This window comes from Lathyrus oleraceus, chromosome 7 (assembly GCF_024323335.1).
Source record: "Lathyrus oleraceus cultivar Zhongwan6 chromosome 7, CAAS_Psat_ZW6_1.0, whole genome shotgun sequence".
In the NCBI taxonomy this organism is placed as follows: Eukaryota; Viridiplantae; Streptophyta; class Magnoliopsida; order Fabales; family Fabaceae; genus Lathyrus; species Lathyrus oleraceus.
The window spans coordinates 341,799,771-341,824,648 of NC_066585.1; the positions used below are offsets into that span (position 1 = coordinate 341,799,771).

Below are 24,878 nucleotides of genomic sequence, written 5' to 3' on the forward strand. Positions count from 1 at the left end.
CTCTTATTTTAAATTTTTTAGATATACCTTAGACAGCGCTTTTTTCAAAAGCGCTGTCTAAGCCCCACCCCCTTAGACAGCGCTTTGGCCAAAAGCGCTTTCTAAGACCCTCCTATTTTAATTTTTTTAGGTATACCTTAGACAGCGCTTTTCAAAAAGCGCTGTCTTAGCCCCCCCTTAGACAGCGCTTTTGCCTAAAGCGCTTTCTAATCCCCCCCTTAGACAGCGCTTTTTACAAAAGCGCTGTCTAAGGTATACGAAAATTTTATTTTGGTTATTTTTACTATTTTATGTTACATTATTTTGAAAATAAGCACACAAAAAAACTAATAAATATTATATTTGACGTCAATTTTTTAAGATAAATAATCGTTCATACATTTTAAAAATATTCAGAAACATCGATAAGGATTATATTAAAAATTCTCCGTTAGATAATATTTAAAATGAACGAGAAGAGTATAAATATACATAGTAATCATGTACAAAAATTTGAAAGTGAAGAGAATCCATCAAAATTGGCGCCTAATCTACCGTCTTTGGAAGTTGAAGAGTTTGATTGAGACAGCAAAAATACATGCAAAGAGCACTCCTGTCCCAACAACAACAGCTGCACAAACACCTATGAAATCATGCTTGATACCAAAGTAACTTGTTATGAATTCTTGAACTGTTTCATTTTCTGATTCCATCATGATGTTTATATCTCCAAATTGTGATGCTATCAATCCATATATAGTCCAAGCCACAGGACATGCCCAATAGTACCATCTCCACCACACCGGAATCATCTGTCATCGTCGTAAAAACTTAGAACATTGTATGTACATCAAATAAATACATTTAAGGTTGGTCATCCGTGTTACACTTACCGGTCGTGGAACGACGAATCCTGAAAAGAGATTCCAAATCGCATAGAATGCAGAAGCCACGATTGACGCGACATGGTGATTTGGAGTTATTGCTACTGCCATCATTCCATAGAAGGTGAAGTAGCACAATGTAAAGTACATGAAAAATATGTACCAAAAGAATTTCTCTAGAGTCCAATCAAATCCAATCATCGCATAAACTATCACACCATATGATATAGCTTGGATAAAAACATAAGGTAGTTCTATTATAACCTGTCACAAAAGAAAGTGAATTCTATGAAACATCATGGTGAAATAGGGTCACTAGTTCTTTTGTCTAGTTTGAAGCGTGACTAGCTTACACAGGGCTTCCAAAAACTTACGACGGCTCAGGTTGAGATTTTTTTTACCTGTGCGAATGCATAGGGCAAGGCAGAATACATTCCAGCAGCTCTTTCTCTATAGAAGACAGATCTTTCAACGGCTACCACGGGTTGTACAGCCGATGAATTCTGGACCCCAAGGAAGAGAACAGCAGTATACATCGAACCGAACGCATTAAACAGATCTTGTCTATTTGAGCTGAAAATCAACAAAAGAGGTTAGAATTTGTTCAACTTGGAAAGAAAAACAGATTAATAATTGAAGTTTCACATACTATTTCCTGCCAAGATCCCAGAATATTGTTCCAAACATCAAGCCTATGAAAGTAGTGAAGAAGAACCTCACAGCAGTATATGGCGGATTGCGCCAATACGACCAATGTTGTTTCCATAAGCAAGCCAAGCATTGGACCGAAAATGACTGTGAGTATTGGGTGGAGAAATGAAGATCCTTTGAACCATAAGCAGGTTTGCCTAATTCTTCTATAAGTTGCTTGTTTCTTCTAAACAACTCAGAGTTTTTGTATGTATCATTAAAATCAACACCTAAAGTAAGTTCTTGCGCCGAACTCGTAACTTCCAACATCTATGTTGCTGGATTATAGCCATCTTTGATTTTACTAACCCCTTCAATGCTCTCAAAATACTTGATCAGTTGACTCGAATGACGACCCAACGGCCCAACGTATACTTCTTGTCCTCCGCGCTTCATCAGGAATAACTAAAAGAAATCATATATGTATGATAAGATATGTCATTTCAATTTTCAAGTCCAGAAGATGAAGAATCAGAAAACACTTGTTTTTTTTTATCGAAATCATTTCTTACCTCGTCAAAAGCTTCGAATATGTCGATACTTGGTTGATGAATGGTGCAAACAACTGTTCTTCCTGTGTCAACTGTGTTTCTAACGGTTCGCATAACAATTGCAGCAGCTCTAGCATCTAAACCAGATGTAGGCTCATCCATGAAAATTATGGAAGGGTTGGCAACTAACTCAACTGCTATAGTTAGCCTCTTACGTTGTTCGGTTGAAAGACCGTTCACGCCAGGCAAACCAACCAAAGAGTTTCTCAATGGATTGAGCTCCACTAGTTCCATTACTTCCTCAATGAACATCTACAACCATTTATCAGATATCTCGATTAATGAATCAAGTATAAAAGAAAATCGCAAAGTGTCCCAAGCTTTAAATACGAACCTTTCTTGTATTGTAATCAACTTCGGCTGGTAAGCGAAGCCATGCCGAGTAGAGCAATGACTCATGTTAAGAAAAAAAAGAAACAGTTGGAAAATAGCCTACACGTTAAAAACAAGCTACAAATCCAATCCAGAAAACAGATATATGTATAACAGAGCAAAAATGGAAGACAGAGTGGGACTAACAAGCTTGCTAGAAAGTATTATATGCAAATACTTCTAATGATGCTGTGTAGAGGCAATGATATAGAACATACACATTTCTGGTTCTTCTGGTTTGTAATGAAATACGGAGAAATATAGCCTCTGTCAAGCTTCATTCCTTCAACAACTTCCAACTCATTGAGCAATGTCTTGCCATCCTGAAACAGCTCAAAAGTTATATCCCAGCATATCACAAAGTGCATGGCATACATGCCGAAGTATGAACCCCATTGGAGGATAAAGGGGAAAAAGGAAAGGCACAATAAAAACACTGCATGAATAACAGTATGCTCCCAAATCCATAAAACAAATAAAACCTAGATAAATGATTATTTATGCACGATGAGCATATAACAACTTACTGCAATTGTGATTACACCTTCTTTGCCAACTTTCTCCATGGCCTTTGCAATTAACCCACCAATTTCTCTCTCTCCATTGGCAGATATTGTCCCAACCTATCATTGAAATAATAAAAATACAAAAGTGCTATTATTAGCTCCACTTTCTCCACTTTCTCCACTTTCTTGGAATATGCTTATTATTAGCTCTAAATATTTGATATACTGACCTGAGCTATTTCTTACGAAGTGCTAATCATCCGTGCTCTGCTTTTCAAGCTTGTTACGACAGCATCAACAGCCATATTTATACCTCGCCTCAAGTCCATTGCATTCATTCCAGCTGCAACTGATTTGCACCCTTCCGCAAATATTGCCCGGGTAAGAACTGTAGCACAAGTGGTTCCTGCCAAAATTTAGACCATTCAACATCAGCTTGTCCAATGTGACAGTATTTAAATTTAATTTCTAACAATTATAAAACTGAATCAATGCTGAGGAACAACTAAAAAGTATAATCTATCATGGATATAACAGCTTACCATCACCAGCAACATCATTGGTAGCATTTGCAACCTGCTTTACAAGACTGGCACCAAAAAAAATCAACAGAAAAAAATAACAAATGCTATTAAATAACAGTGTTTCACCTGATGAGTGCTGGTCCTAGCAATTCTGCATCGAAAAGAACAATAATTTAACAGTCAGAATCATCCAAAATAATTGGAAATTCAATCAGAGAGTATGCACAAGTAGTAAATCATGAATCAACGTGGCAGGATCCATCACAATACACAATGCCATTGATGACTTACCTAGCTTTGGAGGCAAGGGAGGTTTGAACTATGAAAATTAAGCAGTGGAGAAATTGCAGAAAGAGTTAAGAAATGAAGAACAATGCAGAGTTATTTCTCAACATTCTCCGAATGTTGTTAAAATAATACCTAGATTTCAAATCATTATGAAAATAATACCTCAAGCTATATAAAATTTTCCGAATGTTGTTAATAAAAGACAACATTCATAGTTCATTACAGCTTAAACACCAAGTCAAGTACTAAACTAAAAACAAATAACAACACAAAATACTCATAAAGAAGCAAGTTTACCCTTTACTTCACTCTCATCTTCCAAATCACCATCACCAACAAGATTACTTTCAATATCACTCTGCTTAGTCACCACCACCGCATCCCGTTGTTGCGAACCATTCCCAGTAACCGATTGCTGATAAAGAACTCCCCCAATTATAGTAAAAAGCAAACAAACCAGACCAGCAGGACTAGCATGCTTATCCCAAATCGTCACATTAATAGCCACCGTGAGAAACTTATTCACAACCCCAGTAACCGTAAAAGCAGTAGCCGAAACCGCTTTTCTCGCAGCAAATCCAAAGAAACTGATAAGCAAACCAAACACACAAGACAAAGAAACCGCAAGAAACGCATTCATCTCAAACAAACTCCCGGTACTCGAATTAATCGCATTCGAAACCTCAAAATTCTCTCCAGTTAGAAACCAAAAGAAAGGAGCAATCATTAAAGACAAGACATTGTTATAAAGAACAAAACCCCAAGTATTCAACCCAAGACTCATAACCATATGCTTGATATAAACCATCTCAGTAGTAATCGTAACCAAATAAGCAAAAGCCCGTGAATAAGCGGTAAGAGTAAAACCCGAATCGGTAGCAACATAACCAACGGCACCAGCAAGAATAACAACAAGCGAGAAAAAAGTAAGGTTAGAAGGCGAAGGTTGACCTCGAAAAGCGGTATCAGCGAGAGCAACAAGAAGAGGGGTAAGAGATCTGAAAACAATGAAGGTATCAACGTTAGCGTGACGGATTAGATTCGTGTTGGTGAAGATAGCGAGGAAGAAAACGAGTGCGGCAGGGAAGAATTTCTTGGCGATCGGAATGGTGAAAGGATCGTGATGAAGAAACCCTAATTTTCCGAAAAGGTAAACGCCGAGAGCTGAAGTGAGGTACTGTAAAGCGGTTAAGAGACCAGGGTAGTTGAATTGAGTGATGGCGTATTTGTTGATTATCGCTAACAAGCTTGAACAGAGAGCGTAACCTATCACCAAACCGCTTGTGGCGTAGTGCGGTGGCTTGGTTGATGATGACATCGTTGCGGTTTTTTTTGAAGGATTCAACAATGGTGTGAATTGGTTGGGATTTTTTTTTATGGTGTTTGAAAATGAAGTGGATCACCGACACTAGAGAGAAAAATGGGGTTTTTAGGGTTGATTGGATTGGAGGAAATTGGTGTTTGTGTGTGTGTGTCAGTGAAGTGTAAATTGGGAGCAGAATGAGTAGAGGAAAAATGAAGAGGGAAAGAGGACAGCGCTTTTGGTTTTAATTTTTTTTTAATTTAAAGACTTTAGACAGCGCTTTATCAAAAGCGCTGACTAAGGTCTATATTTAAAAGAGCGCTGTCTAAGGGGGGGTCTTAGACAGCGCTTTCTAAAAGCGCTGTCTAAGACCCCCCCCTTAGACAGCGCTTTCATTACTTTTTTGGAACATTTTCCGTGTTTTATTTTAATTTTAACCTTAGACAGCGCTTTCTTTTAAAAGCGCTGTCTAAGATGCGCTGTTAAAAGTCATTTTTGGCGTAGTGAAAGTCACACCAATGGATTCAAAACCATCTTTATCATTCAGACCTGAAACCATTGAGCGAAGAAAGACTCTCTGGTAACACTTTACAAGTTTTGACGACATTTTAGATGTGATATCCGTTCTTCTTAGGTAATTCCTTCTCATATTATAAACTTCTGTTTGAACCTTATTTTCTTCCTTTCCTTCTTGTTTCTTTTGTTTTCTGCAATGCCCTTGAATGAAATTTAGTTTATTCTATTTGATGAATGATGAGTTTTGAATTCCAGGTTCGCAATAAACTTATTGAGCCTCCCAAAAAACCAGAAAATACTTCATTCTTCCTGTCTTTAGTTCCATTTCTCTCGGGGGAAATATTGTTTGAGCCTGGAAAGGGGTTAGTACAGGAGAACCATGGAGTAGACAATGAAAAGCAATTGAACAAAACAAAATTAAATATACCATCATCCTGTTTTCTGTATCTTATCCACAATGGATTCATACAATTGTAAGAATCCAACATTTCATTCTTATTTGCATCTCATATGTTAATTACATTCAATTATGGGCCCGTTTGTTTTGTTCTTTTTTTTAAAATGATTTTTATAGTGTAAAAATTTTAGTGTAAAAATTTTTTACAAAGAAACTTTTCATAAAAACTTCAAATGAAAATTTGGTTTGAATAGTTATTCTTAAAATGTTATTTTAGGTATTTCATCATTTTATCGAAACTTTTTTTGGATATCAAATTTTCAAAAAATCACTTAATTTTGAAGCTATTTCAAATAGCTTTTCATAAAAATCATTTTTAAGATACAACTTTTTGAAAAAAATTGTGATTTTGACTATGATTTGATCTTCAATAATATATATTTATGTTATAGAATGAACAATTCAATTTTTTAATTTATAGAAAATAAATTTAAAAAAACTTATAATATTTTGAAAAACATTTTTGAAGAATCCATTTTCAAAAATACAAAGAAAAAATCCATTTTTTTAAAGCTAAAACAAACTAGCCCTATATGATGCTTTGAAACTATTTATATCCTTCAAAATGATTTTTGAGTGAAGACGATTTGGTTTTTATTTGTAAAAAGTTGGTGTTTAGTTGTTTCAAAAATAAATTTGTCTGTCTCTGAGCCTTGGTTTTATTGAAGTGATAAAACTTTTTCACCGGGTTGATAGATATGCACTCGATATAACACACTTAGAATTTTTTTCACTTTTTTGAAAATTGTATTTTTAGGATTTAACATTCTATATTACACACGGAGCATTCACCGATCATATCAAACGATTATCTCCATTAACTCTAGCTATGAGAAGAGTCCCGAGTTGGTATGAATTAAATAGCTAGTGGATTATTTTATTTTTAAGTTCTTCTCCATAAATAATTTTGACTTTCTACACGTTGTCCTCAAACTATTTTTAAAGGTATGTGACTTGTCTCGATGGCCACTTAGTTGTTTCTACAAGCTATCATAAGGCTATTTTAAAGGTATGAGACTTGTCTTGTTGGCCACTTTAGTTGTTTATACAAGTTCAAATAAATGTGATCGTATATTTACCATGTTTCTTTATCTTGGTAGATCCGTGGCGAAACTATTCGAAAACATTTAGACTTATAAGAAAAAGCAAGAAAGCTCCTAGATATTCTTGAACCTCTTTGAATATAAAGAGTAATATTGAGATTATGAAATATGATTAGTGGTTATATTCTCTGGAGTGTATATATACTTGTTTGTTTGTGTTTTGGTTCATCAACCCTAGAAGAACATACTTGTATAATTGCATAATTGCAAAAGAATTGATGTTACTTTTTTTTTATATATTATTAGTAATTTATGGAGATTTTTAATCTCCCAAAACAAAACCCGTCAATTTTTTAATACACCTTATTCAAATTTTGACTAATTGCCTTGTTATAAAGTCACATCAACAAAAATTAACGATTTTAACAAAATTTGACAGAAAAGATCAATTCGACTAACGTAAGTATTTTTAAGGGACTAACATTAACCACTTTTTAGATTAGAGACTAAAACGAAATATTAAATTAAATTAAGGAATTTCGTGATTAATTATACATATTTTTTAAAAGAAAAATAAAATATTTAAATAAAATAAAAATATAAAATTAAATTTAACATTTTTTCCTAAAAAATTCTTGATATTTTTATTTAGTTAAATTTTTTTATTAAATAAACAAGTCTAATCTTTAAATCATTGTATACAATTTTTTTTTATATAACATTGATATTATTTGTATAATTATTTTAGAAATATTTTGCATATTTAAGAATGTAAATGATCAATTCAAATTGTCAAATTAAAATAAAACTGAGGTTAATAGTTCGAGTTAGTCTTTTAAACATTCTCTTAGTACCAATATAGTCATTTTCACATATAATATATAATTTAATTGATTAATAAATCTAACGACTTGAATCATATATAGTTTAAGTTGAGTTTATTTATTAAAAGTTTTATTTTTTTTATTCAACCATTTAATTATCAAATCGAATTTTAAATTATATTCAAATTAATTTGATTCATTATCATCCTTAATTTGACTCATCTTAAAATTTTACTCATTCACACCCAAATATTTACTATAATAATAATAATAATAATAATAATAATAATAATAGTAATAATAATAATAATAATAATAATAATAATAGTAATAATAATAATAATAATAATAATAATAATAATAATGATAATGATAATAATAATGATAATGATAATAATAATAATAATAATAATAATAATAATAATAATAATAATAATAATAATGAATATTGAATAACAATCTTGTTTCGCGGGAAGCTAGTTTAACGAACTATCTTCTCCCTTCCTAAACAGAAAATCAAATCCCTCTTTGTTGTTTCCATTTTCTTACCTCCGCCACCCGAAAAACTCTCTCTCTCATTTCTTTTTCTCGATTCAAATCTTCTCTCTCTTCCTTCCACTCTCAAACGCACACACAATGCTATGAAGAATCCCAAACTCATCATCGATCCATGTCGTCGAACCCTCCGCCGCCAGAAAATGATCCACCTCCAGCCACGCCGTCTCCGGTATCCTCTAGAGCCAACAAACTTCAGAAAACCCCTCACATTCTGAACAGACGCATGGGGACTTCATCCGTCGATGAAGTCACCAATTTCGCAGAATTCGAAAGCGAGGAGAATAAAATACTCGAGGAAGAATGCGTTGTACCTCAACGTCATTTCGAACGCGGCGAATCATCGTCATCTTCTACTTCTTCGTCCATTTTACTCGCGTCTTCTTTAGGTCTCAATAGCATTCGAACGCGATTATCGCCTCTTCGTCATTCTTCTTCCGCTGGTGCTCCCGCCTTCGCCATAAAAGAAGCTGCTGTTGCTGTCAGTATCAACAATGCCGCCAAATCTAGATCCAAATCTTCACATCCCAGAGACCTAGGTATACACATTTCTCTAATAATATGAACCAAAACTTGATTATATTGTTGAATGTATCTCACATGCATATTTAATTTTAATTTTATTTTTATTTTTTTTGAAATTAGTTTAATTTTGAAATGCATTGGTTAGTGAGTTTTTCACGATTGTTCTTCGTTAGGGGAAAAAGGTTATTGGAATCACTCCAAATCGTTGAAAGCTCATCATTCACATCTCCTCCCTGTGCCGGAGGTGATATATTATATTTTTATATTTAATTTTATGGAATTTCTGTGTGGGTGCGTCATTTTAATTTACTAATTTTGTGTGTGTTCAATAGTTGGATAAATGTAGGTAGATCAGGTTCATGGCGTGTTTTTTTTTGTACAGGGCAATCTTGCAGCTTTTGCGGAAACACAATCCCCACGTTTTCAGGAAATCCTGAGACTAACAAGTCGGAGGCATAAGAGAAACCCTGATATTAAAAGCTTTTCCCATGAACTCAACTCCAAAGGAGTTAGGCCTTATCCAACCTGGAAACATCGTGCCTCTTGGCACGTGGAGGTACTCTTTGTTTTAAATTTCTTTTATTTTCATATTAGGTTTTAAATAACGCTTACGGTCAGTCACTTAAAGGCTTTCGCGATTTCGGTCGGTACAGGTGTTGCGACACTGATTGCAGTCGTCGCGTCGTGAATTAACCACAATTTATTCTTTATCACAAAACGGTGAATAACGATATTGATATCGACACCTTCCGATAACGCTTTGTCACAACCGTTTCACGGTAACGTACCGTTTTTTAAAACTTAAAAACCATAAATCCTATTTGGATTAACTATTCAATTAAACGCTTATAGCATTGTTTCCTTATAAAACTATAAACTGTTTTCCCAAGTTATCTTGGAGAGCTTATGAAAATTAGCTGAAAACAACTTATAAGCATGTCATAAACTCTTCAAACTGTCTCATGAGTGTTTATGCAAGGAGATATGCTCAAACAAATAAATTCTAACAGACCCTAGATTTGTTAAATCCTTTTTTGGTTACACTGAAATGAAATCTTGCAGGAAGTCATGAAAGGAACTTATAAGCATGTCATAAACTCTTCAGACTGTCTCATAAGTGTTTATGCAAGGAGATATGCTCAAACAAATAAATTCTAACAGACCCTAGATTTGTTAAACCTTTTTTGGTTACACTGAAATGAAATCTTGCAGGAAGTCATGAAAACAACTTATAAGCATGTCATAAACTCTTCAAACTGTCTCATAAGTGTTTATGCAAGGAGATATGCTCAAACAAATAAATTCTAACAGACCCTAGATTTGTTAAACCCCTTTTTTTGGTTACACTGAAATGAAATCTTGCAGGAAGTCATGGTGGAGATTAGAAATAAGTTTGAAAAACTAAAGGAAGAAGTCGATTCTGATTTGGGTGGTTTTGCTGGTGATTTGGTGGGTACTCTTGAAAAAATATCTGGGTCTCCTTGTGAATGGAAAGAGGGACTGGAAGATTTATTGGTTGTTGCTCAACAATGTGCAAAGATGTCAGCTGCTGAGTTTTGGATCAAATGTGAAACTATTGTTCAAAAACTAGACGATAAACGCCAAGAAATACCCGTGGGGATCCTTAAACAAGCTCACACACGCCTTCTGTTTATTCTCTCTAGGTGCACTCGTCTTGTGCAATTCCAGAAGGAAAGTGATCAAAAAGAACAAGATCATGTTCTTAGTCTTCACCAACTCAGTGATCTTGGAGTATATTCAGAGCAAATTTTGAAGGCTGCAGAGAATTGCAGTGTTCCACCTAGTGGACATGAGATGGCTGAGAAGCAGTTACCAAAGTCACATGGAAAAGAGCAAGACAAACTGGTAACTGAACAAAGTCAAACTGACGAACATGCAAGTGCTGCGACCGACAGTGTGGAGGTTACTACAGCTAAAAGTGTTGAGTCAACTCCCGGTAGCTATAAAATGGCTTCTTGGAGAAAGCTTCCATCAGCTGCTGAGAAAAAACGTGTATGTCATGATGCAGTGGTGAAAGATGAACATGCTGAAACCTTGGATGCTTCATCATGTCAACCTGAACATTCACAACCGTCATCTAGAACGCGAAAGGATTCTTGGGGATTCTGGGGAGATCAGCAAAATCTACCATATGATTATTCAATGATCATCTGCAGGATTTGTGAGGTTGAAATACCAATAGTAAATGTGGAGGAGCATTCTCGAATATGCACAATTGCTGATAAATGTGATTTGAAAGGCTTAACTGTAAATGAACGGCTTGAGAGAGTTTCAGAAACTATTGAAAGGTTACTTGAATCCTGGACACCAAAAAGTACACCTAAAAGCACTGATACTCATGGAGAAAGCTTTGAGTTTGCGAGAGTGTCAACATCGAGTTTGCATGATGAGTTCAATGAGTTGTCTCTAGAAAGAAATAACTTGTCTAGTAGATGCTCTGAAGACATGCTTTACCCTGCTCCTGAACCTGACATTAGTTTTGTTGCAGATGATCTAAACCTTTCACCTGAAATAACATGTGATACTCAAATCTGCTTAAAACCTGATCGTAGCGCAAAAGTATCTTCACCTGGAAGCTTGACACCGCGATCACCATTGATTACACCAAGAACAAGTCACATAGAAATGTTACTAGGCGGAAGAAGACAAATATCTGAACTTGAGAGTTATGACCAGGTATACACTAACTTCTATTTATCCTTCATCATAAATCATTACATGCAGAAAAATAGTACACTAAATGAAAAATATTATCAACTTGTATAACAGTATAACCCATGTTGTTCAGTTCATCTGTCATACTTTTTTCAGATTAAGTTTTCTGAATATGAGACATGCTAGTGATACATTCTTTGGAATACATACTTGAATGCACTCTTTGTAATTGGTCTATTTTTTAAACAATCAAGTTAGTTTTCTCCTAAATTCACCACCTTTTAAGAAAATGAATGCAGTGGGTTCAATGAATGAGTGCTGCTAGCATTCCTCCCGGATTTTTTTTGATAATTAGAATGTCAAATGTCAGATAAACAAGCTAGTTGAAATTGCTCGTGCTGTTGCAAATGTGAACAACTGTGACTACAGTTCTTTGGAGTATATGCTTGAACGCGTGGAAGACCTGAAATATGCAATTCAGGACAGAAAAGAAGATGCACTTATTGTGGAGACGTTTGGTCGACGAATAGAGAAACTTTTGCTGTGAGCATTTGTCAATTTTTCGTCTGGTTTCAGGACAACCATATATTTTGGTGATTTTTAAAGTATTTATAAGATTTTTCCAGCATTTTTGTAGAAACACTATTTTTAGTATAATCAGAAAACTGTGTCATTCCTAATTTATTTTTCCCTTATGCTATCATAATAATGCTGAAAATCATACCTTGAAATATGCTACACCTTCATAGGGAGAAATATGCTACCCTTTGTGGGCAAATAGAAGATGAAAAGGTAGACTCATCAAATAGCATGGCTGATGAAGAGAGTTCTGTAGAAGATGATACAGTCCGTAGCCTTCGTGCTAGCCCGATTAATCCTTGTTCTAAGGACAGAACCTCTATTGAAGATTTTGAAATAATAAAACCAATAAGCAGGGGTGCGTTTGGACGAGTTTTTCTTGCCAGAAAAAGAGCAACTGGTGATTTATTTGCTATTAAGGTAGACTTCCTTAAACTGAAATTAGCCAAATGATTACCTTGCACCAAAAAAGTTGAGATAAATTGATTCCATGAACTATGTTATTAAACAGTGCTTACAAAATGGATATATCCATTCCTGAAATTTTAAAACAATATTCTCAAGTCCGATATGACTATTGTTCAGTCCAGCATTGTCAGTTTACTATGGCTGGCTATAATAGCCTATAGAAACCATTTGAAAGTCTTCTTGTCAAATTAACTAACTAACTGAGTAATAATTAGAAAAAAGTTTAAACTATTCTTTGATCTTTTTGTAGGTTCTAAAAAAGGCAGATATGATTCGTAAAAATTCAGTTCAAGATATTTTGGCTGAGCGAGACATCCTTATATCTATTCGAAATCCGTTTGTGGTAAGTAGGCCATACCATGTCGTTCATTACTTCATTTGTGAAGTTGACGCACATTGTTAACAAATCTAATTTTCATGTAATTGTGATGAACAGGTCCGTTTTTTCTATTCTTTCACGTGTAGAGAAAATCTTTATTTAGTTATGGAGTATTTAAATGGCGGGGATCTCTATTCTATGTTGAGAAACCTAGGTTGCTTAGATGAAGATATGGCTCGTGTATATATTGCAGAAGTTGTAAGCATATTTGACTTTTGTAATTTGTTGGTTAAATTTTTTTTTTTTTAATCTTACTTTTATCTTTTTTTTTTAATCTTACTTTTATCTTTTTTTTTGGGTCGCTCCACAGGTTCTCGCGTTGGAGTATTTGCATACTCAACATATAATTCACAGAGACTTGAAGCCAGATAACCTATTGATTGGTCAAGATGGTCACATTAAGGTCAAAATCATGTATTTAATTATTTTACATGCCTCTTTCCTTGTCACTTTTTTATATCAAAAACAAAAATATATTTTTAAAATGACAATATTCATAGGGGAGTAGCCTATAATATTCAAACATGATCCAAATTATTATTATAAGAAGCATGTTAGGAACTGAAGAAATGGATTCCAAAGAAATAGCATTTTTATAAAGAAATATCATAGAGAAGAATCTCTCTTCAAAGATTTCTCTGTTGCGAGAATACTTTATTCATAATTACAATATTCAAAGATGTTAGGATATATAATAATATATATTAGAGAACTTAGTGAGAAATTAGCTAGTTAGTTAGTTAATGTTGTTATTAGAGAGTAGTGTATAAATAATAGAATAGAAAGGGTAGAGAACATTTAGAGTATTGTAATTGTTAATAGAGGATTCTCTATTATGAAGGAACCTTATTCTCTTCTTTTCTAACCTAATTCTTAATAAAAAATGTTATTTCGTTAGAGTCCAATTCTGGGTAATGCATGAGTTCTAGGAGATGGAGGCAGTGCAAATGGTGATTTTACCAACTTTTATGGGGATAGACCCTATTGGATTGATTGCAAGGGCCAAGATACTGGACATTTATGGCTTCTAGAGAGTGCATTAGACCTTCATGAGCTTGGAGGTTGGGAGAATTTTTTTATTTCTTTCTTGGAATCAAGAAAAACTCTGATCCAACCCGGGAATCTGTTTTTTAAAGGTCTAATAGAAAGATTTGGACGACAAAAGAACGTTGCAAAGTGGCAGCAAAGAGGTCATCAGGTGAAAGGTGAAGGTGGAAATGCAGAAATGACTCAATAATTGACTGACGAGGCCCTAAAATGTTCATTATGAAGACTAAAACCAAGGTAGTCCAACTGTCTCTCGGTACCGTTATAACGAAAGAAAAAAAGTTTCTATACTACGATCAAGATGGGTAGGAATACCCCGCATTGGCCTAAATAATTTAGATTCCGATGCTCCTATCAACCTTTGACCATAGGCGAACCTACCAAATGGAGAGTCACTCAGTGGCAACAATGGAGATTCAAGTTAAAAATTGTTCAACCATTCTAACCAATCCTATTGGACCAGGCCCACACAGAGGTTAGTGTGTGGGTTTTCCATCTATTTTCAGCTCAAATGCATCTCAACCGTGGAATTTATGACCTCACAAAACAGAGCACTGCTCTCAATGGAAGAGATCGGTTGCAAAAAGAGTACCCCGAGACAGATTTGGTTGCTAAGGTAGGAAAGTGAAAACAGTGTAAAATGAAGTAGAAATTTCCCAATGCAATTTGGATTGGTTTCGAGGCGAAAATTCATTCAAGCCAAAGATAAAATTTAATTAATTGTGGTTCAGTACGAATTTGAGTGACTTAAATAAATCCGATTCAATCGGACTTCTGCGATTAACATATAATAATTTAATATAAAATAATGATATTAATCAATTATGTTTTACACAAATAAATAGTAAAAAATAGTTTAAGTTAAACTAGTAAATAGTATTAAAATAAATTGAACGAATAATATATATATGGATTTGTAGTTTTTATTTGAATTGGTTTGAATTTAAATACTTGTTTTTGTTTCCAATATCAAATCCTTCATGTTGGAAATAAATCCTTTTTGTATTTAGAGAAAGTGTCTGAGAATATTAGAGGCTTGAATGAAAATTTGATAGGTAGGAGAATTATTTATGGAAGAGTGAACTTTGTATTTTTATTTGATACAAAAGTGTAGGATTACATTTCTATTTATAGTATTCTAAGGAGAAATCTAGACACACTAATTTTAGAGAGTTCTCAACTCTAGACATTCAAAGAGTATTCTAGAAAATATTACAATCCTAAGAAATATCTAAACACTCCAAATACTACAAGACTTTTTTAGAAATATTATCCAAAATAAATCGAGTCAAAAATAACTAAACTCAAAAATCAAATAATAAGGTTAGACCCAAATCAAGTTTAATATTTCAACATCCCCCTTAAACTTGATTTGTGACTCCAAACATTTTCCTTAGCTTCACGAAAGTTTCCAACTTGAGTGGCTTGATGAAAATGTCAGCAACTTGATCTCTAGACATCACATACTTCAATTTTACCTCCTTCTTCTCGATGCATTCTTTTATGAAGTGGTAACGGGTGTCGATGTGCTTACTTCTTTCATGAAATACAAGATTCTTTGCCAAAGCAAGTGCTGATTTATTGTCAACACATATTTCGACAGGATCTTCTTGTGGCATTTTTAATTCTTTCAACAAATTCCTTAGTCAAATTGTATGACAAGCACATGATGTCGCGACAACATACTTAACTTCACAAGTTGACAGTGTGACAATAGGTTGCTTCTTTGACATCCAAGTGAAAACAGTATCTCACATAAAGAACACAAAATCAGTAGTGTTCTTTCTATCATCCACGTCTTCACTCCAATCGTTATTACTATAGCCAATAATCTTATAATTGTTAGAAGAGTAATAGTGCAAGCCAAAGTTTGTTGTACCTTTGATGTATTGAAGGATTCTTTTTGTCGCCTTGAAGTGAGTTGTTGTTGGAGCTTCCATGTAGCGACTTACGACTCCTACATCATAGAGAATATTCGGCCTTGCACTTGTCAAGTAACGCAGACTTTCAACCAAACTTTTGTAAAGAGTTGGATCTACAATCTCTCCATTTTCATGCTTACTCAACTTGTTGCCACATTCCATCAAGGTGCCAACTGGATTAACATCATCCATCTTGAACTTCTTAAGGACTTCTTTGGCATAGCCTTCTTGGGTGATAAAAAATCCTTTGTCTTCTTGTTTTACTTTGATGCCGAGATAATATGCCATGAGCCCCATATCTGTCATCTCAAATTCATTTGACATGTCTTTCTTGAACTATTCGAACATGCTTAAATTGTTCCCTGTGAAGATCAAGTCATCAACATATAAGCACGCAATCAAAATATCTCCACTTTGCGCTTTAATATAGAATGCATGCTCATATGGACACTTGTTGAAGTTCCTGTCTTGAAAGTACTTGTCGATTCGAACATTTCAAGCTCTCGGTGCTTGCTTGAGTCCGTACAATGCCTTCTTCAACTTCAAAACTTTTTTTTCTTGCCCTTTTACTTCATAGCCTTGTGGTTGCTCAATATAAACTTCTTCTTCTTCGAGAAAACCATTCAAGAAGGCCGACTTCACATCCATTTGATAGATCTTCCATTCATTTTGGCCTGCCAAAGAAATGATCAGTCTAATAGTTTCAAGACGAGCAACGGGGGAAAATACCTCATCATAGTCAATTCCTTGTCTTTGACTATAGCCTTTCGCCACCAATCTTGTTTTGTATCTCCCCACGCCTCCTTTTGCATTATTCTTCGCCTTGTACACCCATCTTACTCCGATTGCTTTGTGTCCTCGTGGAAGTGTAGTAAGTTCCCATGTATCATTCTTCGTGATTGACTTGATTTCTTCTTCCATGGCGTCTCTCCACTTTACGTTTTCAACTGCTTCTTGATAGCTTAGAGGCTCGCAATCACTCATAAGACAAAAGAGGTTAATGTCGTTTCTGTTTTCGGTTACCTCATAAAGCTCTTCAATACTCCTTAGTCGCGGTGTCCTCTCACTTGAGCTTGTTCCATCCAACCTTGGTATCAGTGAGGTCGGTGGTGTAATATGTTCATCTATCATTGGTTGTTCCATTTTGTCTTCTTCTTCAAAGTAAGGAAGAAAATCGTACCTGTCTTCTTGAACACTTCAATCCCAACAATCTTCTTCTTCGAACTCCACATCACGGCTTATGACGATCTTTCCACTATTTGGATTATAAAGCTAGTACCTTAGAGCTTGAGTCGTAACTCACGAATACATACTTCTCACTTTTATCATCGAACTTTGTTCTCCTTTCATCTGGAACATGGGTATATGCAATGCTTCCAAACACTTTGAGGTGAGAGATCCCAGGCTTCCTTCCACTCTATGCTTCTTGTGGTGTCTTCTCATGCACACTTCTTGTTGGGGAACGGTTTGTCAGATAAACCGCACATGCCACTGCTTCGGTCCAAAACTCTTTCGGCATCTTCTTGCTCTTAAGCATGCTTCACACCATGTTAAGTATGGTTTGGTTCTTTCTCTTTGCTACTCCATTTTGTTGAGGTGATCTTGACATTGTTAGTGGGCGGCGGATTCCATAGTCTTCACAATATTTGTGGAACTCATTTGAAATGAACTCTCCTCCTCAGTCAGATCTCATGACCTTAATGGAAAGACCAATTTCTTTCTCCACAAGGGCTTTGAACTTCTTAAAGTTTTCAAACACTTCTGACTTCTCCTTCAAGAAATAAACCCATGTTTTTCTAGAATAATCATCGATAAAGAGGAGAAAGTATTTACTCTTACCAAGAGAGTTTGGATTGATTGGTCCACAGACATCGGTGTGTATGAGCTCTATCGGTTTTGTCGCGCTTGACGTTGATTCCTTTGGAAAGTTTTTCCAGAATTGCTTCCCAATTAGACATCCTTCACATAGTTGGTCTGTGTGGTTTATACTAGGCAAACCTCTCACCGTCTCCTTCTTTGACAAACATTTTAGACTGTCGAAGTTGAGATGTCTGAATCGTAGATGCCATAGCCACGAAGAGTCGGTATAGCAAGTCTTGAGACACTTTGCAACATCATTTTGAATGTTCAAGGGGAACATTCTATTCTTTGACATATGCACCTTAGCAATCAAGTTATGTCTATAATCTCTTAAGAAAAGACTATGTTCTTTCAAGTGGATGTCATAACCTTTCTCTAATAATTGTCCCAAGCTTAAAATATTATTATTCATGTTAGAAACATAGTAGATATTGGATATGAATTGATGACTCTCATTCTTCAAGCGTATAAGAATTTTACCTTTGTCTTTGACGGTATCTTTGAGTCATCTCCAAATGAGACATTGCCAGTTGTCGTTTCATTGATCTCTACGAACATGCTTCGATCGCTGCACATGTGATTGCTTGCGTCGGTGTCGAGGTGCCATTTGTTTCTTTTCTCTTTAACTTGGTTTTGGCACGCGAGCAACAAAGTTTCTTCTTCTCCACCTTTTCCTTCTACAAAGTTAGCTTTCTCCACAACCTTCTTCGAGAATCTACACTCAGATGCATAATGACTGATCTTGTTGCAGTTGAAGCATTTGATTTGTGATTTGTCACACCTCGACCATGAATTTCCTCTTCCACGACCTCTTGTTGCTTGTGGATTCCAACTTCTTTCTCCATTGTTAGAGTAGTTGTTGTAACCGCCTCTTCCTTCTCCTCCATATCCTCGTCCACGTCCACGATCTCGTCCTCTTTGCCTCTTATAATTCACATAATTTGTTTCCTTTACGTTAAGTTGTAGTAGTTGCTCCATAGCCTTCTTTTGTTAAATTTTTCTCTTTTGCTTTTCTTCGTATGCTTGTAAGGAACCCATGAGTTGCTCAATAGTCATGGTCTTTAAATTAAGGGTGTGCAAAAATATGGTTAGCCAAACGATATTACTAAACTGGATTGCATTACACTATAAAATAACTGAACCACTTGAATGGTTAATGAATTGAACCATTTAAATTAAACAATTCTAATTCAGTTTACAACCGGTTCATAACCAATTTTTTTTATAAATTACTTTAATTATATAAATATTTTTTTTATCAAAAGAAGATGAATAATTATTGAGAGTGAAAACAAAAAAATGGAAATTAAAAAATATTTGTAATTATAAAAAATAAAATTAAAATTAAAAATAAAATTATAGTTTTTTTAGAAAAAAATCTGAAAATAAAATATTTTGTATTCCATAAAATAAAAATTATTTTTTTCTGAAAATAAATTTCTTTTATTTATTAAAAAATAATAATTTAATTTGAAATAAAAAAATTATTTTTTCAGAAAAATAAAAAATTATTATTTTTTGAAATAGAAAAATTCTGAAAAAATATTTTTTTTGAAAAATAAAAATTTCAGAATAAAAAAATCCCCTCCCCCCTATATAGAAAAAAATATAATTTTTTATTTTGAAATTTTTATTTTTTCGAAAAAAAAATTATTTTGGAATTTTTTCGCCTGAAATTTGTAAAAAAAAATCCATTTTTTTTTCAAAAAAAAATATTTTTTATAAATAAAAGATTTTCTTTTTAAATAAATATTTTCAAATATTATAAAAAAAGAATTTTAAATTAATTATTTTTTATGAAATTAAAAAAATTAATTTTCAAAAGAGTTTAAATTATAAAATTGATTTATAATTGCAATCTGATTATAAACTAGTTTATAAACACATATTAATTCTAAATTAGTTTTAAACTGAATCGAAACCATTTTAACAATTAACTGCAATTTTATTGTAATGGTTATTATAAACGGAACTGGATTATAAATGTGGTTTAATTCAGTGCAGTTCATGAACCATGAACACCCCTACTTTAAATCCCTGTTATCTTCAATGTTGGTAATAATGAAGTCAAAACATGGATTTAAAGTGCGAAGTATTTTCTCCATGACGTTCACCTCATCAACATCTTCGCCATTTTTTTAAAGTTGATTGACTACGACCAATACTCGAGAAAAATAATCAGAAATTGACTCGGACTCTTCCATAAATAAACTTTCAAAATCACCTCTAAGAGTTTGAAGACGGATCTTTTTCACCTGATTCACTCCTTTGTTGCAAGTTTGAAGTTTGTCCCATGCTTCTTTGACCGTCGTTATGTTGGAGATCTTCTCAAATGTATCTTCATCCACCGATTGATAAATAAGGAAGAGAGCTTTCTTGACTCCCTCAATGTCTCCTTTACACCTTGGCTTAGCAATGCTTCATCTTGCTCCTTGAAGTTTTTCTCAACGATATCCCACACATCTTGAGTTCCTAGTAGCGTCTTCATCTTGATACTCCAATTGTCATAGTTGTTCTTTGTCAGCATCGACATTTGGAAAGGGAAACCTCCATTCGCCATTTTTTGAGGACCTTGAAGCTCAGATGCCACTTTGTTGGAAATAAACCTTTTTTGTGTTTAGAGAAAGTGTGTGAGAATAAAAACTTGATAGGTAGGAGAATTGTTTATGGAAGAGAGAACTTTGTATTTTTGCTTGATTCAAAAGTGTAGAATTACATCTTTATTTCTAATACTCTAAGGAGAACTCTAAACACACTAATTCTAAAGAGTTCTCAACTCTAGACATTCAAAGAGTATTTTAAAAAATATTACAATTCTAAGAAATATCTAGACACACCAAATAATATAAGATTTTTCTAGAAACATTACCCAAAATAATTAAGCTAAAAAATCAAATGATAAGGTGAAGCCAATATTACACTAGGACTTTTGGTCCACGGCCTTTGACTTTCTATTAATTACTGTAGATCACCATACAATGCTCTAATGAAAATATTATTTGACACTTTCTAAATGTTTAATTACAGTTAACGGACTTTGGACTCTCAAAAGTTGGTCTCATCAACAGCACTGATGATTTATCAGCACCCTCATCTTTCGCTAATGGCTTTTTAGGCAACGACAAACCAAAATCTCGACATGTTTCAAAAAGGGAAGAACGTCAACAACAATCAGTGGTTGGCACTCCAGATTATTTGGCACCCGAAATACTTCTGGGCATGGGACATGGTTTGCAGTTTACTGCTCTGATTAAATAGTACATGTTATCATAGACACGTGATTTCAGTTAGCCAGTTTATTTTTAAATGAATAAATAACTAGTTTTATTTAATTTTTTCTTTCAAATTCATTTTATTTTAAATACATTCTTATACATGCTTGTACTCATGTAGGTACAACTGCAGATTGGTGGTCGGTGGGTGTCATACTTTATGAGCTTCTCGTGGGTGTTCCACCTTTTAATGCAGAACATCCACAGGTTTTATTTTCATCATAATTACCTATAAATGATTTCTTGGATCTAAAAGCGGTTACTGAATTTTTATTTTGTTGATCCATAAGAAATAATTTTTATTTAGGCTCATTGGTTTTTGCTTGCAGCAAATTTTTGATAACATAATTAACAGAGACATACAATGGCCAAAGTATCCTGAGGAGATCAGCTATGAGGCATATGATTTGATGAATAAGTAAGCATTATCAAAGCTGATATGTATTTTATAGATCTTTAAAAGACATTATACAACTTAACTGCAAAAGTAATTAAATGCTAACTCTAGACACCAAAGTCATGGTAAAAATTGATATGAGAAGCCAGAGGGTTTGCTGAATATGTTGATAGGAGAGCATGCTGACTACTGGTATACATACTGAAAGATAAAGAGCATAGTAAATGTTGCGTAGATTAATTGTTTTTCAGTGTTTAGCATGAATACTGGAAAAAAATTGTTGATCTGCTGAACTATATCATTCTTTAAGGGTAAAGGTGTGCAAAATATATCATTGAAGCTGAACTATAAAATCAAGTATACAAGAAACTTACACATGGTCCAAGTTGTGTAAAAGATTGAAAACAAGCCTAGATAACTGAAGCATTTTTCAAAATGTTACACCTAGTATCTTGTTGAATATTTTTGCCATGAATTCTTTGTATCTTTTACCTGTAAAATAAGTCATTGTATAGAAGAGAAAGTGAGGAGAAACTATTAAGAAAGACTTTAGAGATTAATGAGTTGGATAAATATATGATATATGGGAAAACATTATGATGTCAATTGATCCATTTAGCTGATTATTTAGTGAGACTGGGTTTGATTGTTGTTATAGTATAGAATAGAAAAAAGAAATACGAGAATGTGTATGAGAAAAATAGATAGTTGTGAGTGAGAGCTTGCATGCATACTCACCAGCTTTGCATGACAATAGGCATGTGGATAGGATGGAATGGAAGGATAGGGCTATTGAGAAGTCAAATGGATGATTTTCTATAATTTATCCACAACAATCTTACACACAATAAAGATGTGGTTAGCAATGGCTTACAAAAGAAGCACTATTGTCAGAACAATTTGAGAAAACACGCTGTTATTAAACAGTATAAACAGCTTCTACAAGTATTTTGTATTCCTGTGATACCTCTAAAGGATATTACATGAGTTATGTCATTTGTGGGTAAAAACAGTCCTCCTTTAATGTTAAACATTAAGATTCCTGTGGTGTTGGTTATGGCTTACAATAAAGTTCTCTTTCAGATTATTAATAGAAAACCCAGTACAAAGGTTAGGTACAACAGGAGCTTCAGAAGTGAGTTATTTACTTCCTTTTAAAAATGGAGTTCTCAGCAAATTATGGTATTATATTTACACAAGAGGAAACAAAATTTTTTTGGCAGGTTAAATCCCATACTTTTTTCAAGGACATTAATTGGGATACGCTAGCAAGGCAGAAGGTCATGATTTTTAATTTCATTTGAGCTTGATATGTTTGTGCCATATGTCTTGATTTCTCACGCTTGGGATGCACCCAAATCTCTACAGGCTATGTTCATACCATCGACTGAAGCTCTTGATACAAGTTATTTTATGAGCCGTTATATTTGGAATCCAGAGGATGAACACTGTGCTGGAGGTAGTGATTTTGATGACATTACTGAATCTTACAGCAGTGGTTCAGGAAGCCATCCATCAGATGTAGATGTAAGAATATTTTTGAATTTTAGTACTTAAATACTATCCCTATTATTGATAAAAGCTATTCATGTGATACAATTGATACAAAAAATACTATCCCTATTATTAATAATAGCTATTTACTAGATACAATTGATACAAAAGACTCGATATTGATCCCTATTTATAGTATAGGAATACATGATTTTTTATTGTATATTGGCTAAGCAGGATGATGAATGTGGTAGTTTAGCAGAGTTCGCTCATTCAGGTTCAAATTATGTGGAGCAGTATTCGTTTAGTAACTTCTCATTTAAGGTAATATTTAGTATTCGTTTAATAACTTCTCATTTAAGGTAATACTTATCATGCTTGATGCTATCTTGTGTTAATATAGTTGATCAAACATTATATTATTTTGATGTATAAATGATCAACATCTAATTGTTTATTATTTGTAGGAAATGTCTCTTTTATCCTTTTCATCACATCTTCTTTATCATTACTCGCCCTTAATTTGTTTGTACTTTTCTATATGAATTGAGAAAAAATTATTATTTTTGTTTATTACAGAATTTATCTCAACTAGTAACTATCAATTATGATGTGGTGTATAAGAACAAAGAATCGCCCGAAAACTCCAATCCATCTGCTTCATGATATAGCTAAAGAAATTTGTAGATTTCTCCAAAAAAGAAGGTACAAATAGGCGGACTTGTCTCGTAAAAAAACAGTATGAAATATTTGTACTAATGTTACATATACATGATTAATGTTAATATCCTTTTAGCATTAATGTTTCTTGTCTCAATTAAAAAAAATTATGGTGCTTTTTAGTTTTGAATAATAGTTTTTATATGTTTATCTCAGAAAGTAGAGGTTTATCCAATACGGTGACAATAAACTCCCAATACGGTGGCAAGATTGGCCTTGAATTCGTATAGTAGGCTGACCACGACCATTATTGAATCTATTGTCTAACTTAGCCTTCGGTGAAGTGAATGCAAACATCATGTTGTATGTCCTTATTTGTGATCGGAAGTTCTTACTATCTTTGGCATTGCGATCAAATAGTAGATGAGAAAAAACTTTAGGTGGATGTTTCAACATGGGTAGTTCAACTTTACCATTACCACAACACAAATAGTACTTGGGATTTGCCGCATGCCTGTGCTTGTCCAACCTTTCTTGATACCACATCATGGCCTTACAATATCTACATTCAATCATAGCATCTCCCAAATCGTATATTGTAAAAATACTATATTAGTTGTATGGATATAAAAAGAAAATTGTATGCATGCCTATTAAAAAACTTTATTTCATGATATAAATAAGTAATGAGGGGGGGTATGCAGTTAACCTTGATTGTTTCTATTCGGGTTATTTGCTGTTGAAAATGGTGGACAAGTCTTTGCTTCATCAAGGCTTAAATCGTCATCGGATTGGTGTGCTGTAGTATTTCAGAAACAGGAACAATAAATAGAATTTTTTTTTTAATATCCAGAATTTTTAAAAAAATTTCAAAAATACACATTTTTTAAAAAAAATTACAAAAATGGGCAATTTTTGCCCTAATATACACCTAGGCGCCACCCTAGTTGGCGCCTACCCTTAAAGGGTAGGGCAAGTCGCCACTAGGAGTGGCGCCTACCCTAATTCTTTTTTTTTTTTTTTTTTTTTTTAGAATTTCAAACATTTGTACCATATTACCCAAATAAGTGTTAAAAAATATTTAGAACTATATAATAGAGTGATAAA

At 33.8% G+C, this 24,878-nt stretch overlaps 3 protein-coding genes across 4 annotated transcripts; 1 reads left to right on the forward strand and 2 right to left on the reverse strand.

Moving 5' to 3' along the window:
* Nucleotides 1-417: 417 nt before the first annotated feature.
* On the reverse strand, nucleotides 418-2,355 carry LOC127101489 (pleiotropic drug resistance protein 1). Its single transcript, XM_051038916.1, has 4 exons — nucleotides 2,066-2,355; nucleotides 1,513-1,958; nucleotides 1,265-1,436; nucleotides 418-1,127 (listed from the first exon to the last, which is right to left on the reverse strand). The coding sequence occupies exons 2-4, from the start codon at nucleotides 1,821-1,823 to the stop codon at nucleotides 795-797; spliced, it is 816 nt and encodes a 271-aa protein (XP_050894873.1). The 5' UTR covers nucleotides 1,824-1,958; nucleotides 2,066-2,355; the 3' UTR covers nucleotides 418-794.
* A 1,640-nt stretch (nucleotides 2,356-3,995) lies between these two features.
* Nucleotides 3,996-5,112, reverse strand: LOC127101490 (GDP-fucose transporter 1). The gene has a single exon (XM_051038917.1). The coding sequence runs from the start codon at nucleotides 5,110-5,112 to the stop codon at nucleotides 4,072-4,074; it is 1,041 nt and encodes a 346-aa protein (XP_050894874.1). The 3' UTR covers nucleotides 3,996-4,071.
* Nucleotides 5,113-8,429: 3,317 nt separating this feature from the next.
* LOC127101491 (probable serine/threonine protein kinase IRE) lies at nucleotides 8,430-24,392 on the forward strand. 2 transcript variants are annotated; one of them, XM_051038918.1, is made up of 17 exons: nucleotides 8,430-9,031; nucleotides 9,191-9,261; nucleotides 9,400-9,573; nucleotides 10,383-11,714; nucleotides 12,064-12,236; nucleotides 12,443-12,692; nucleotides 12,991-13,083; nucleotides 13,177-13,317; nucleotides 13,430-13,522; nucleotides 20,976-21,177; nucleotides 21,342-21,427; nucleotides 21,550-21,638; nucleotides 22,701-22,752; nucleotides 22,841-22,897; nucleotides 22,986-23,144; nucleotides 23,349-23,435; nucleotides 23,691-24,392. In XM_051038918.1, exons 1-17 carry the CDS (start codon nucleotides 8,608-8,610, stop codon nucleotides 23,775-23,777), a joined length of 3,570 nt encoding a protein of 1,189 aa, XP_050894875.1. In that variant the 5' UTR covers nucleotides 8,430-8,607; the 3' UTR covers nucleotides 23,778-24,392. The 2 variants fall into 2 exon arrangements, with proteins under 2 accessions (XP_050894875.1, XP_050894876.1); XM_051038919.1 differs by lacking the exons at nucleotides 22,701-22,752; nucleotides 23,349-23,435; nucleotides 23,691-24,392 and having other exon boundaries at nucleotides 22,986-23,122.
* Nucleotides 24,393-24,878: the final 486 nt, after the last annotated feature.

What these genes read in the sequence shown, in the direction of transcription:
- LOC127101491 (XM_051038918.1), top strand. Translation starts at nt 8,608, where the DNA reads ATGTCGTCGAACCCTCCGCCGCCAGAAAATGATCCACCTCCAGCCACG. An exon ending in TTAATGCAGAACATCCACAG is followed by an intron (nt 21,428 to 21,549) that starts GTTTTATTTTCA and finishes TTTTGCTTGCAG; the next exon opens with CAAATTTTTGATAACATAAT. An exon ending in GCCATCCATCAGATGTAGAT is followed by an intron (nt 23,145 to 23,348) that starts GTAAGAATATTT and finishes TTGGCTAAGCAG; the next exon opens with GATGATGAATGTGGTAGTTT.
- LOC127101489 (XM_051038916.1), bottom strand. Translation starts at nt 1,823, where the DNA reads ATGTTGGAAGTTACGAGTTCGGCGCAAGAACTTACTTTAGGTGTTGAT. An exon ending in TGGGATCTTGGCAGGAAATA is followed by an intron (nt 1,437 to 1,512) that starts GTATGTGAAACT and finishes GTTGATTTTCAG; the next exon opens with CTCAAATAGACAAGATCTGT. An exon ending in TGCCCTATGCATTCGCACAG is followed by an intron (nt 1,128 to 1,264) that starts GTAAAAAAAATC and finishes CTTTTGTGACAG; the next exon opens with GTTATAATAGAACTACCTTA.
- LOC127101490 (XM_051038917.1), bottom strand. Translation starts at nt 5,112, where the DNA reads ATGTCATCATCAACCAAGCCACCGCACTACGCCACAAGCGGTTTGGTG.